The following is a 14,928-nucleotide window of genomic DNA, read 5'->3' on the forward strand; positions in this document are numbered from 1 at the left end:
AGCATCTGGCTGGGGCCTCTTGAAGAGTGATGAAAGGGGAGATGAGACCTCACCCCATGTGGAGGAACCCTGTACAGTGGGGACACTTTGTACATCCAGAAGCACAAGGGGAGATTACAATTTTCCTGTTGTGTGTCTTTTCAAGCAGTATGTCTCTAACTTGCCCAAAAGAGCTTATTAAATATGGATTCCCCCTTTCTCCTTTGGAGATTTTACTTTAGTAGGAATGGGTTAGGTCCTGGGAACTACTCACCCAACCCCCCAACCCTCTTTTTAAGAATCAGCACCCTGGGCATGAGGCAAGTTTGGGAACAGTTTGGAAACATCTCTGCCTTTATTTGTGGAGGTGGGGAGTGTGGAGGGGAGAGTGGCACCTTTGGGTGTTTTTCTTCTAATGCTCTTTAACTAGCATGTGTTTGTGTGCTGTGGATCTGTTCTTAGACCTCTGCGGGTAGACAGAATTCCTCTTAACCCATGTTAAATGTGAAAACTTTATTCTTCTAGAGGCCCTTCTTAAATAGTGCTTTGGTCTAAAAATGAGACCAATTTTGGAGCTTTCTGTTTCCTCATAAGTAATTAGGGAAAATTCTGTTGACTCCTGATCAGAAAGTAAAGTATGGCCTACTGTGTGCTTGGCAGGTTTTTGTCCCACCTTCTCTTGTTCCTACACTTGGACAGTGGTGTCCCTCAGGGTGTCACACAACAGGTCACCCACAAGGTGGCACAGCACCTAACAGGAGCCAGCCATGGGGACAATGTGAAGCTTCTCAACAGCATGATCCAGGTGAGGGCCCTTGCAAGCCCCTAAATACACTCTCGCCTGTCTTCCCAACCAAGACCTCTAGTGTTAGTGCACTTACGCTTTAGTCATTTCAGATCACTTGGCTCAGTGTGCTTTTGGGCAAGAAAGGCAACAGATTTGGGCTTGTAATGGAGGTAGATATTTTGTTGCTATTTAAAAAATGAGAGGCTGGGCCGGGCGCAGTGGCTCACGCCTATGATCCCAGCACTTTGGGAGGCCGAGGCTGGTAGATCACGAGGTCGAGAGATTAAGACCATCCTGGCCAACATAGTGAAACCCCGTCACTACTAAAATACAAAAATTAGCTGGGCATGGTGGCACATGCCTGTAGTCCCAGCTACTCAGGAGGCTGAGGCAGGAGAATTGCTTGAACCTGGGAGGTGGAGGTTGCAGTGAGCCGAGATCATGCCACTGCACTCCAGCCTGGCGCCTGGTGACAGAGCAAGACTCTGTCTCCAAAAGAAAAAAAAAAGAGGCTGGTTGTTACCTTTCCCATCACATGAGCCTTTTCTCCGCAGGCACACATCTCTGTAAGCACTCAGCCCAATGAAGTGGGCCCCGTTGCTGTGTTGGAGTTCTGGGTTCAGGCTCTCATAAGCCAACATCTCTGGTACCGAGAACAACCTATCCTCTTCCTCATGGACCACTTGTGTAAAGCAGCTTTTCAGCTGATGCAGGAAGACTGCGTACAGAAATTACTCTACCAGCAACATAAGGTAGAAAACCTATTAGAGAATTCATCTTTCAGTGATTGATAGTTGCTTTCTAAAAAGATTCCCCCAAATGCAGTTTTCAGAACCACTCTGTGGCCATTGGCTTCTGTAAGCTTTGCCTTAATGGTATTTTATCCCAATAATCATAGTCTACTAGCGTAGGTCCCAGGGAAGTTAAAGGAAAGGACTCCCCAGGAAGAGTCCTGGTCATTATATTTGGTTATAATGCTCTGCCTTGGACTGTTGCTGCTGGTGGACTCATCCTTGAAATCTCTGTCTTCTCAGTCTTATGTTGTAGTAAGACAGTTGCTGATACTCTTGTAAAGGTCATTGATAAGATTTTTCTTAAAGCCTCCTCTCTGTACTCCACATCTCCTGGTGTAGAATGCCTTGGGTTACCACTGTGATCGGAGTCTGCTCTCGTCTTTGGTGAGCTGGATTGTGGCAGGCAACATCACTCCTTCCTTTGTGGAGGGCTTGGCCACGCCCACTCAGGTAGGAAACTGACTGAGAGCCGTTTGTTATCTTTGTGAACTTTAATCTCATGATTATCCTTATAAGAAATTACTAACAGTTTAAATTAACTTGTATTTCGCACTTATTCTAGTATAAGTATACTTTTTCATTTAATCTTCACAGTAGCCCTTTGCTGAGGTTGTGCTATTGCCATTCCTATTTTATAGAGGAGTTAACTGAGTTTTTTTTTTAATTAAAAAATTTTCTGGAGACAGAGTCTCACTTCGTTGCCCAGGCTGGTCATCTCAATCTCCTGTTGTTAAGTGATTCTCCTGCTCCCAAGTATTTGGGAACTACAGGCACACACTACTGTGCCTAGTAAACTATGACTAAGGTTCAGTGGACTTAAGGGCTGTCTCAGGAATAGACAGCTCTTGATCAGACTCCAGCCAGCTGATTGCAGAGACTGCCCCGCAGCACTGCAGAGAGGTTTGGTGTAGGCACTGGAGCCAGACAGCCTGGGTTTCAATCTGGGTTCTGCTGTTTGTTAGCTCTGTGCCTTGGGCAGCTTGCTGCCTACCTCTCTGTCCTCAGTTTTCTCCATTGTCAAATGGGAATAATGATGGCACCTATGTGTAGAGCATTTAGAACGGTGCTTAGCACATAGCCAGTTCTCGCTGTGTGTTGGCCATTGTTATTGTTGTCATCATCATTATCAGCAGCATTATTTTTATCATTACCACCTCTTAGACTTTGTGTATAGAATTATGTCTGTTTCATCACTTCGGTCAGCAGTAACATTCTTCAACCTCCTATCCCTCTTACTTCTTGCCCTTCTTCCCACCTGAGTCTCATGGATTGAGCTGTAACAGATTCCTTGCTGTTACCTAGACACATCCCTGACTTTTCCTCTTTTTGTCTCTGCCTAGCAGATTCTCTGACCAGCATTCCTTTCCCTCTGATCTCTACATAGAACCATCTCTGATATAGCACTTCACCTTGACTCAATCCTCACCACTGCTCAACTTCACATTTTGGTTACTTTCATATTAGTCTTGTCTACTCCAGTAGATGGAAAAGTTCTTAAAGACAGAGCCTCTATCTGGTCCTCTTTCCTGTCCCTCTTGCACACAAATGTTGCCCAGTAAATATGGAGAGATTGAACATCTTGTACTAAAGTAGCCTTTCCAAAGGAATGTAATATTTTCCGGTGATCTATTTTATTTAAATTTATATCTGTGACAAGAATATAGCTAGGTATAAAAATGTGTTAATTTGGCCGGGCGCGGTGGCTCAAGCCTGTAATCCCAGCACTTTGGGAGGCCGAGGCGGGTGGATCACGAGGTCGAGAGATCAAGACCATCCTGGTCAACATGGTGAAACCCCGTCTCTACTAAAATACAAAAAATTAGCTGGGCACGGTGGCGCGTGCCTGTAATCCCAGCTACTCAGGAGGATGAGGCAGGAGAATTGCCTGAACCCAGGAGGCGGAGGTTGCGGTGAGCCGAGATCGCGCCATTGCACTCCAGCCTGGGTAACAAGAGCGAAACTCCGTCTCAAAAAAAAAAAAAAAAAAAAAAAAAAAAAATGTGTTAATTTTAGAAACTGCAAATATTTGCTGATTGAGATTGAGATAGGAAGAGAGTTGAAATTGTGGAATATCAGGATGTGTTTTGTCAGTAGGTTGAGCTGCTCATTCCCCTCCCCTTTATCTGGTGTCATGGCAGGTCTGGTTTGCATGGACAGTGCTGAACGTGGAATCCATCTTTGAAGAGGACTCCCAGCTTCGGAGAGTTATTGAAGGGGAGTTGGTGATAAACTCTGCTTTTACCCCTGACCAAGCTCTGAAGGTATAAATAGCAGTTCTGCATTTGTGTGGTAGAAGGTGGCTTAGACTTTGATGCTGATTGATTCACCCGTAGCTTTTGGGCTTTTGTGTTTTCTTTTGTTGTGAATGTTTGGAAAGCTCAACAACCAAACCAATACTTAAAACTGTGCAATTGAAGAATACTTGCTTCTCAATGTTTGTTTAACGAGAGTCTCAGCCTAATATTTGCAGACTGGATCATTGCACATGTGACAGGACTTGCCATTGCATCCCACATATGTCAGAATCCCCTGGAGAGCTTGTTAAAAAGCAGATTCCTAGACCTCACCTTCTGAGATTTGGAGTCTCTGAGTCTGGAGTGGGACCAGGAGTTTATTTTCTAAAACTCCCTAGCTGATTCTTAGGCTTACTAATGTGTGGGAAAGACTGGAATAAGTCTTTAAAGACCTTCTATCTTAGTATAGATTTTGCTTTTGGGTTTCAAAGTCTGTCAAATAATTCAGCATTCTTGAATGTCCTTTTGAAATCTGAATTTTCAAAAGATTGATAAAGTTTGACAGTCTCATAGTCACATTTACTTTTTTTTTTTTTTTGAGACGGAGTCTTACTCTATTGCCCAGGCTGGAATGTTGCAGTGGTGCTATCTCAGCTCACTGCAACCTCCATCTTCCAGGTTCAAGCGATTGTCATGCCTCAGCCTCATGAGTAGCTGGGATTACAGGCGTGCACCACTACACCCAGCTAATTTTTGTATTTTTAGTAGAGACAGGGTTTTGCCATGCTGGCCAGGCTGGTCTTGAACTCCTGACCTCAAGTGATCCACCCGCCTTAGCCTCCCAAAGTGCTGAGATTACAGGCATGAGCCACTGTGCCTGGCCTTACTTCTGGTTTTCATATTATTCTACTCCCTTGCACTACAATGTTGTATTTGCAAAGGAATTTTGGAAATGAAAATGACGTTAGACTAGATGACTTTTAAGACCAATACCCCATTCTGGGGTCTGTGAAATGTTTTGACAGAAAAACGGCTGCCTTACATGTCTTGCTACCAAGGGGGTTAAAACATTAACTAGTGGATAGGAGAAGTGAGTTTATATGACTTTAAAAAATTATCATTGAATTGAAAACAGAATGTTGTGTGTTTCATTTGGATCACTTAGAGCAAACGTTTGCATTTGTGTTTATTTTGTGGTAACTCAAAGCCCTTCCTTTTCTGTAGAAAGCCCAGACCCAGCTGAAGCTCCCCATCGTGCCATCCCTCCAGAGGCTGCTGATTTATCGCTGGGCCCACCAGGCTCTGGTCACGCCTTCTGATCACCCTCTCCTGCCACTCATTTGGCAGAAGTTCTTCCTTCTGTATCTTCACCGCCCTGGACCACAATATGGGTATGGAACCCAGTATTGTAGTAGGTTTCTGTGAATCCATTTCTGCCTTTGCACTGCTCTCATTCTATGTGTTCTTAGACTGTGGAGTGTGAGTTGGAATAATTCTTTGGTGATCTCTGGCAAGGATTCTCTCTGTCTCTCTTTAACATTTATTAGACTGGACCTTTTTTGAGTTGGCAGTGTCTTATGACAGCTTCTCTTTACCATCTTCCATAACCAGTGTGGTAAAGACGACACTCTGGAACTGGGCAAGGCTTCACATAGAACGTCTGGAGATGCAAAGGGAGAACAACCACCTCAAACTGAGGCTTTCTGTGTGACCGTCATGGGTCTTGTGCGAAGGGACTTTGTGATGAGTGGTTCAGGTGTGAACAAAGGCCAGGTGTGTCTGATACCTGTGGGTTGTGCTTGGGAATATTCAGCATATTCGTATGAAGATACTCCACCCAGCCAGATGCATCCACTATTACCAACCATTGCTCTCTAGCTCCTGCCTCAATTCCTCATTCCCTTACCTCATTCATTTGAAATATATAGATATTGGCCAGACATGGTGACTCACGCCTGTAATCCCAGCACTTTGGGAGGCCTAGGCAGGTGGATCACTTGAGGTCAGGAGTTTGAGAGAATCCTGGCCAACATGGTGATACCCTGTGTCTACTAAAAATACAGAAATTAGTCCAGTGGAGTAGCATGTGCCTGTAATTCCAGCTACTCTGGAGGCTGAGGCAGGGGAATTGCTTGAACCTAGGAGGCAGACAGAGGTTGTAGTGAGCCAAGATTGTGCCACTGCACTCCAGCTTGGGCGACAGAGTGAGACTCTGTCTCAAAAAGTATATATATAATATAAAAAATATATAAAATATACATAAAAATGTATATATAAAAATATATAAAATATACATAAAAATGTATACGTATAAAAATAGATTCTTAGTCACTTCAATTTTTTTTTTTGCCAGATTGCAAGTTCTTCAAGAACACAGACCATCTTTAGTCTATGCTGTACCTCTGAGTAGTGATGATGTCTTAAATTTGTGCAGCATTTCACACTTTTAAAACTACTTTCATATACACCATCTTGTTGGATCATCAAAATAATCTTTGAGGTAGAAATAATAGGTATTAATATAATGGTGTATATACACAATCACAATAAATTATCTTGATAATTGACAGCTATTTTATGCCATACAGAAAGTGCATCTTGTGTCGAAAGGTTATAGATCTGTGCTTGTGTTTTTTAAGGTTACCCATAGATGGTTGTATTGGGAGAAGGTTTTTTCAAAGTCCTGCATATATCAGTTTGTTGAAAGAAATGAAGAGACGTTTGACGGAGGTGGCCGACTTCCACCATGCTGCAAGCAAGGCCCTCCGCGTTCCAGCAGAGGGCAGTGAAGGGCTGCCAGAGAGCCAGGCTGGCACCCCTGGTTACCTGACTTCACCAGAACTGCACACGGAGCTGGTGAGGTGAGTATGGTTATTTAGCCACTTACATTGTTGTTTACAGCACAAGTACTGTGCTGGCACAGTAAACTGTGTTACAAACTGCTAGATGTTATTCTCTTAACACGGTTAGATTGAATATGCAAGGTGGCTTTGATATAGATTTGCATCTTGAAATGTTTCTCTTTTATGTTCCTCAAGAGAAGTGAATCAACAGTTTGGATGTATTTGTATCGAGTGGCTGGAGTCTAAGTGATAAATCCTCTTCTATTTCTTTATGTAAAAATAGAAATAAACCAAATTTTATCATAGCAGGTAAACAACTATTAAAGCCTGCTAGACAGCCTGGGCAACATAGTGAGACCCTGTCTCTAAAAAAAAAAAAAATTAGCCAAACCTGGTGGCATGCTCCTGTGATCCCAGCTACTTGGGAGGCTGAGGTGGGAGGATCCCTTAGGTCAGGGGAGGAGGTCGAGGCTGCAATGAGCCATAATCATGCCACTGCACTCCAACCTGGGCAACAGAGTGAGACTGCATTTCAAAAAAACCTTGCTGAATAGTTCTTTTTACTTTTTTTAAGAAGGAGTGTCTCACTATGTTGCCCACGCTGGAGTGCAGTGGGTTTTCGTAGGCACAATCGTAGTGAGACGATTATAGCACACTTCAGCCTTGAACTCCTGGGCTCGAGTGATCTTCCTGAGCAGTTGGAACTGCAGGTGTGTGCCACCACACCTAGCTTAGAACAGCTCTTCAAAGGAAACACTTGACCAAGGCAGGGCTCTTTAAGTGTGGTTCACAGATCCTCCACGGGATTCCGGGATCCACCTGGGATGGGGGTTTAGTGATCTTCCCAAAATATGTGCCCTATAAAATCAGGTTACAATATTTGCCTCCTCTTAAAGGTTAAGAACGCTGAAGTAAGTTTGGATTCTTTTCACACTATTCCTTCACCTTTCATTTATAAGTTTGGTATAAACCAAATACTAGTCTTACAAATAAGACTTAATAAAAATGGCTCTTAATAATTGATCCTGAATACACAATAGCTTGGTGAGGCCTGCATTTCATCTAGCACTGAGGCCTCAGGCTTGCTTGCCCTCAGCCTCTCAGGGCTCTCTCTCAGCCTCCAGAATGATTTCTCCCCTTATTTTACTTGTTGAAGGAAAGCTTATTTTTAACCAGCCTTAACCTGTGGAAGGCTTTCTCGGTGAACATTTTAGATAAGCCAAAAAAGTCTTTGATATTCCCTTCTGCTTCTCTTATATTCCCCTTCCTGGGATGTGTTCATAATGTGGCCGTCTGTTTCACTGAGTCAGAAGCTGTGGGAGAGAACTACCTAGCAGTCTCTTCCCTGTAAGAACCCCAAAGCCCTCTCCTTGTCTCTCTTCCTGGGCTGGCTGTTACAGAGGTAAAGGAGGAAATTTTCCACTTTATTAAGTAAAGTCACGCCAGGCCACCTCCCAGTCCCCCACGCAGTAATTTGTGTATTCCCGACTATTTTTCTGGTACTGCTGGTAAAAACAAAATAAAAATGAAGGAAGTATCATATTTTTATGAAAAGTTTTTACTGGAAAATTGAACTCTTTTTTTTTTACTTTTTTTTTTTGAGACAGAGTCTCATTCTGTCACCCAGGCTGGAGTGCAGTGGTGCAATCTAGACTCACTGAAACCTCCACTTCCTGGGTTCAAGTGATTCTCCTGCCTCAGCCTTCTGAGTAGCTGGGATTACAGGCACATGCCACCACACTCAGCTAATTTTTGTATTTTTTTTTTTTTTTTTGAGACGGAGTTTTGCTCTTGTTACCCAGGCTGGAGTGCAATGGCGCGATCTCGGCTCACCGCAACCTCCGCCTCCTGGGTTCAGGCAATTCTCCTGCCTCAACCTCCTGAGTAGCTGGGATTACAGGCATGCGCCACCATGCCCAGCTAATTTTTTGTATTTTTAGTAGAGACGGGGTTTCACCATGTTGACCAGGATGGTCTCGATCTCATGACCTCGTGATCCACCCGCCTTGGCCTCCCAAAGTGCTGGGATTACAGGTGTGAGCCACCACGCCCGGCCCAATTTTTGTATTTTTAGTAGAGACCAGCTTTCATCATGTTGGTCAGGCTGGTCTCGACTTCCTGACCTCGTGATCTGCCCGCCTCGCCTCCCAAAGTGCTGGGATTACAGGTATGAGCCACTGTGCCCGGCCAGAACTTTTATTTTTTTAAGTCTGATTTTATTTTATTCCTTCTTGATAAGAGCAGGATACACACACGCTGTGAGATTTATTTGCGATTCTTTGAGATGGGAGATGGTTCTGGAGCCTAAAGCTGGAAAGTTCCTACAATGCATAAGTTTAAAAGAACTCTTAATATTTTCTCTGAAAATGTTTTTATTTGAATGTTATTATGTTATTTTTGCTTTTCTAAGCAAAAATAACTGTGACTGAATTGCCCAGGAAAGAAAAGCTCCAAATTCAGATCCTAGGTCTGGTAAAAATCACCTTTTCCAGTTATTTCCTTCTGTGTGCTGTGTTTAAATCAACTTTAAGAATGGTTGGTAGAGCTCCTGCTTCAAACGCTTTGTTTGAGCAGTTATCGTATCATATTTGAATGATACATGAACATGCCTCCCCTGCTGGACCAAGAGTTCCCTGGGAGCCGTGGTGTTTGTTGGCCACATTTTCTGTATTATGGGCTTTCTTTACTCTCACGTAGTGGTGCCAGTGTTCCTAGAGATGTAAGAAACTTCATTTGCATGCTCATCTTTTTATATTTCATATAATTATGTTTTTATCTTTTAGGCTCTTCAATGTATATATATTATGGCTAGAAGATGAGAATTTTCAAAAAGGAGATACCTATATCCCTTCTCTACCAAAGCATTATGATATTCACAGGCTAGCAAAAGTGATGCAGAATCAGCAGGTGAAACTATGGCACTGTCTTTCTTGTAATTTGAACTGATCATATTCATAATGGTAAAACCGTTTATTGATAAGAAAATGGATAGTCACTCAGATGGTCATTGTTTCTGTGGGTTTTGTCAGTATCTAAGTGATTATATTGAGGGAATATTCCCTTTTGAATTTCCTGCCTCGCTGTGTCTTCTACCTGAAGGCTTAAAGCTTGTTCTAGGGCTTTTTACAACCTCATAAACATAACCTTCCTCTGACTGTGTTTTTAATTTGAAGTTGTTAGTAGCTGAACACCTTTAAGCAATTATCTCTACTCGCATTCTTACAAGCAGTGTAAGAATTTGTAAGGCTCCAAATGTGATGCAGGAGGTCAGTTGCATGGAGGAGATCAGGAGCTCACCTTTGATTGGCTTTGGAGGTGCTTACTTGTCATTGTCACAGTTCTGGCGTCTCTTCTGGAGTCACTCGATTTCAGTCTCCTAAGCTGTTCTCTCCCAGGCATTCAAAGATGTCTGTTATCCTTTTTCAGACCAAAACTTCTTGTAATCTCAGTTTTCTCTAAGCTTCTCTAGCCATCTTGGGGATAGGGAAAAGGGGTTGGGAAAGACAATTCTCTTCTATTCTAGTTCTTTTTTTTTTTCTAGGATTGCACTCTCTTGAGCATTGTCCACCATCAGGGTGGGATTTAGGACTCTCTAAAACTTGAGACACTTTTATTTGGATCCTTAAACCTTCCTACTTTCTCATTGTGTGTATATTTCATCTCAGTAGGTATCTTTTTCTTGTTTTGTTTCTTTCTTTCCTTGCCTTCTTTCTTCTTGCTTTCCTTTCCTTTTGTGAGTATTTATTGAGTGTCTTCTAAATGCCAGGTGCCAAAGATACAAAAAGAAATCTGATACAGTCCCTGCCTCCAAAGAGCTTATTGTCAAGCAGGAGACTAAACAAACAATTATTACATTTTGTGATCAAGATTGTGGGCTGGGCACATGGCTCGTGCCTGCAATCCCAGCACTTTGGGAGGCCAAGGCAGGTGGACCACCTGAGGTCAGGAGTTTAAGACCAGCCTGGCCAACATGGCGAAACCCCGTCTCTACTAAAAAATGCAAAAAATTAGCCGGGCATGGTGGTGGGCGCCTGTAATCTCAGCAACTTAGAGGCTGAGGCAGGAGAATCGGTTGAACCTGGGAGTCAGAGGTTGCAATGGGCCGAGATTGTGCCACTGCACTCCAGCCTGGGCAACAGAGAGACACTCTGTCTCAAAAAAAAAAAAAAAAAGGATTGTGAGAGTGGAATGCACAGGGTACTGTGGGAACATAGAGGAATAGCCCCTGATTTGGATTGGACCTGGAGTGGTGACCTTTGAGCTGACCCCTGAAGGACATATCGGAGTTGGGCAGGTGGAAAGAAAAGGCATGGTGTTAGCGAGTGGCAGAGAGGATGTTAATGGGCAGAAAGACCAGTGTGTGCAGAGACATAGCAGGTGAGAGAGGTTAGGGCATGTTGACAAAGGTGCAGGGTAGGGCAAAGCACCTGAGGTGGGGCAGATGAAACCAGAGAGGTGAGTAGGAGTGAAATCCCTAAGGGCCATGTATGCTTTTCTAAAGAATTTGGATTGTATTTTGAAATCTTTGGAGAGCTCTTGAAATAGCAGCAGTTATTAATTAAATGGATGAATTAAAATATATCAAGGAAGAATCAGATACCCAAAGACTTCCACATTTCTAACTTTGGTCCCCAAAGATAAACACTGGAAGAGGAGGTGTCTGAGGGCCTTCAGAGAACTCTCTATCAAGGAGTTGGTCAGAAGGGTGATAGAGATCTAGAATTCAGGAATGAGGCAAAGAAAGGTATATGGATTTAATGGTAAGAGAATACGTAAACAAAGAAGAGGACTGAAGATGGAACCCTGAGAAATAACAACATTTAAGGCATGGAGAAACAGGACTGAGAATATAGAGCCAGAGGAACGAGAAAAATAAACAAGAGACCTTGATGTCCTGACATTCTTTAGTGCAGTTCCATCCTTATCTTTTTATACTTGACTCATCCTTATCCAAGGCTTGTACATTGTAGGTACTTGGTTAGTGTTTTTTTTTTTTTTAATTCAGCCATAGCTTTCTTGGTTCTCTGAGATTTATCCTGGTTCCTCAGCAGTTGCAGAATTAATTGCTCTCTTTCTCCCTCCTTTTCTTTTTAAGTCAGTCTTTGCTTGATGTTTGAAGTCTAATTTCTTGATCTGTAATTCAAGCTTAGGGTTGTTTTGTATTTTTATGGTGTCTAAGACATCTCTGCTTACCTATCATTAATTCCTAGTATTTGCTCTAATCATTAGCCTCTGTTAACAGTTACTTAGCATAGAGGCAGAGAAAGTGACATAGTGACCCTCTTTAAAGGAGTGTGTACACAATAGGAGGATCTGGCCCAGCACATTGAACAGTCAGCTGCATGTAGGATTCAGGATTATGATCAGGATTATTACATTGGAGCTGCTCCTCTGAGTCTGGAATGCCTTGCACTGTGGGATTGGTTTGGAAATAATGATTTGGGACTTCACAGCAGCGTGCTTATTGAAAAACGAGGGACATTTTTTGTTTTAGACGAATTCTTGAGCCTTTAGAACACTTAAAATCCAAAAAAAAATTGTAGTCTACAAACTCATAGTCTCGTTTGCTCACTTGCTATTACTATTTGAAGTTCATTGACAATTTGATTTTTTTGTTTTTGTTAAAGGCAGTCCCCCATTCTAATATGTAGTGATCACCAAGTGAAATAAATATAATTCAGAATATATAAGACAGCCCACAGGAGTGTAGGGAGAGGATACTAGGGCTGCTATATTTATTTTTTTCTCATTTATTCACTTGTATGACACCTGTTATTATGAAAAAATACAGGAAAATAGGCAGACCAGTTAATGGGCATGCTATTCTCCCCGTCTTCGCACGTACCATGTGTCTAGTTTCGTCTATAGCCCATCCACTTCCTCCTCCATATTATCTCGGAGGTAATCCCGATATTATTATCCAGAGAGCACTTGATACATGAAGATTTTAAAAGATAAGGTTAAAAAATGATATAACCCAATAGCATACCTAAACATATTAGAAATAATTTCTAATGTCAAATATTTAGTCAGTGTTCAAGTTTCCAGCTTTCTCTTAAATGTCATAAAAGTTTTATTTTTATTTATTTTCATAGTTTGAATCAGGATCCACATGTGTGATTGGTTGATATGTCTTATAAATCTATTTAATCTTCAAGTCCTCCCCTATCCCTTTACTTTTCCTTGCAATTTATTTGTTGCAGAAACTGAGCAGTCTGTCCATAGAGGTTCCCCACAGTATGGATTTTGCTAACTGTATCTTCATGGTGTAGTTTAACATGTTTTTCTGTCTCCTGTATTTACTGTAAATTGATAGTTGCATTTAGTGTCTTGATCTAATTCAGATTTGATTATTTTTAATATTTTATTTTTTCTCTCTTAAAGATTTGCTATTTTTTACCTATGTCTTATAGTATATGTAATGTATTGGCTGTATAATGTATGTATGTAATTTATAAATATACATATGGGGCTGTTAAAATTTTTTCTAATCATGATACACAATCAAAAAAGTTTTATAGCTACCTCGGAGATTGTTAGAGTGGTCATTTTCATGGCAATTTATCCTAATCTTGGAGAACTTGGAGTAGGCCACTTCATGTTGAAACTTACTGGTTCAGTTTATAGTTAAATATATAGTTTTATATGTGAATCTGTGACTTGTCTGTCAGAGTTAAAATACTGTCTTTCTGTTCTAGGATCTGTGGATGGAGTATTTGAACATGGAGCGCGTCTATCATGAGTTTCAGGAGACTGTTGGTCTGTGGATGCAGGCCAAGCTTGAGTCCCATTCCATACCCTGCAATTTGTCAGTGCAGCTGGACTTCACTGATCCTTTGCTGGGTGGGTCCTGTGAGCACCTGCCTCTTCCGTTGAGTGAATGAACGATTGAATCAGAGCCATTGAGGGTTGAGGCTGATATACTTTATTCCTCCAGTGTCCCTTTTTTCCCTGGTGCTTTCAGTTTACTTACACAGTGGTGTAAAATGCAACTGTAAATGCCATTTCTTTGGGTTTGCAGTTTTAAAAATCAGAAGTCTGTCTTTTTCTTTTATAAACTCTTTTCTTTTGTACCTGGAACCCTTACCATACAAATGAATCAGATTCGTGAAGTTTTTAAGGTGCTTGTTTCTCCCAGTACATTTTTTTTTTAGAGAAACAGTGTTATAAATTATCAGTTAGTTTTCTCTCAGGCCACAAAAGCCCATTTAACCCATAAAGTTGCTGATATTTGGGGTCACCTATTAATTTTAATACTGAATACATTTCAAAAATATGAGACCTACAGTTGTAAATTCAATTGTTGACCAAAATATTTATTATAGTATATAGTGTAATAGGACCCTGAAGTGATTCAGAGAAATGCAAAAATACCTTCTTATTGCAGCTTGCCACTAACCAATGCATTAGTTGTATAAAGAGAGAGAAGTAAGAACTTCTGTGGACCTCACATCATTTATCTGTAAAATGATGCTGACTGGTCTCTTCTAAGGCTCTAAAATTTTTCCCTCCAATGTTCCTCTCCCTGCATTTTTTCTTGAAACAATAATAACTTTTTCTGATTACAAAAGTTATATATATTAATTTAAAAATTAAATGATATAGAAAGGCATATAGAGGAAGGGATGAAAATTGCCCTCAAGCCACCTACATAGATTCTCATTTTTCTATTGCTAAAAGTTTGTTAAATGAGAAGAAGAAATATGTGAGTAGATCTGGGAACTATTAAATGCTTTCTGTTCATGCCCTTTTATTTGTAGTGTTTCCACGTTGCCTGAACACTGCCCTAAAAGGCGAATTGTTTTCACCAGAGTTAAGCTAGTAGTTTATGAAGCCCTTAGTTTGTTCCAAGCACTGTCTCAGTGCTTTATATGCATAAACTCAGTCCTCACAAAAACCCTATGTTGTGAGGTTATCCCAACTGAGCAGATAAGAAACCCAGTTTGTAAGCTGGTTGGCTGACCTGCCTGCATGGGCCACATAGCTTGTTGTTGGGCAGAGCCGTCTGACTCCAGAGCCCTGCTGTTCACCACTCAGTATTCTACCTCTTGGGTCTGGCAATCGCTATACCTTGCACTTCTAAACAAAATTAGGGCCTGATTTCTAAATAATGAGTTTCAGGTTTTTCTCAGATACAAGAGTTAGTTGATGATTATATTAAATGATTGAATTTGTGGTTGTGATTGGTTGTAGGAAAAATTTCACTAGCACTCTTTTGATAACAATTTCTTTTTCTTAAACTAAATTTGTTTTATTGGCTTCAACATTTTTATCAGTTGTGGTACAGAGTG

General features: G+C 41.4%; 1 protein-coding gene across 2 annotated transcripts in view; it reads left to right on the forward strand.

The window, feature by feature from the left end:
- The window catches only part of EPG5 (ectopic P-granules 5 autophagy tethering factor), a 113,236-nt gene that overhangs the window by 46,539 nt on the left and 51,769 nt on the right, over positions 1–14,928 (forward strand). For both annotated transcript variants that reach the window (XM_012440833.3, XM_012440831.3), the window contains exons 18-25: positions 640–784; positions 1,321–1,518; positions 1,900–2,010; positions 3,699–3,821; positions 5,019–5,185; positions 6,434–6,655; positions 9,421–9,544; positions 13,336–13,480. In XM_012440833.3, the coding sequence (XP_012296256.2) occupies positions 640–784; positions 1,321–1,518; positions 1,900–2,010; positions 3,699–3,821; positions 5,019–5,185; positions 6,434–6,655; positions 9,421–9,544; positions 13,336–13,480 (1,235 nt within the window). The remainder of the gene's footprint in view (positions 1–639; positions 785–1,320; positions 1,519–1,899; positions 2,011–3,698; positions 3,822–5,018; positions 5,186–6,433; positions 6,656–9,420; positions 9,545–13,335; positions 13,481–14,928) is intronic.

Source organism: Aotus nancymaae, unplaced genomic scaffold (assembly GCF_030222135.1).
Source record: "Aotus nancymaae isolate 86718 unplaced genomic scaffold, 86718_ANA_hifiasm-v0.15.2.pri h1tg000020l, whole genome shotgun sequence".
NCBI classification, from domain to species: domain Eukaryota; kingdom Metazoa; phylum Chordata; class Mammalia; order Primates; family Aotidae; genus Aotus; species Aotus nancymaae.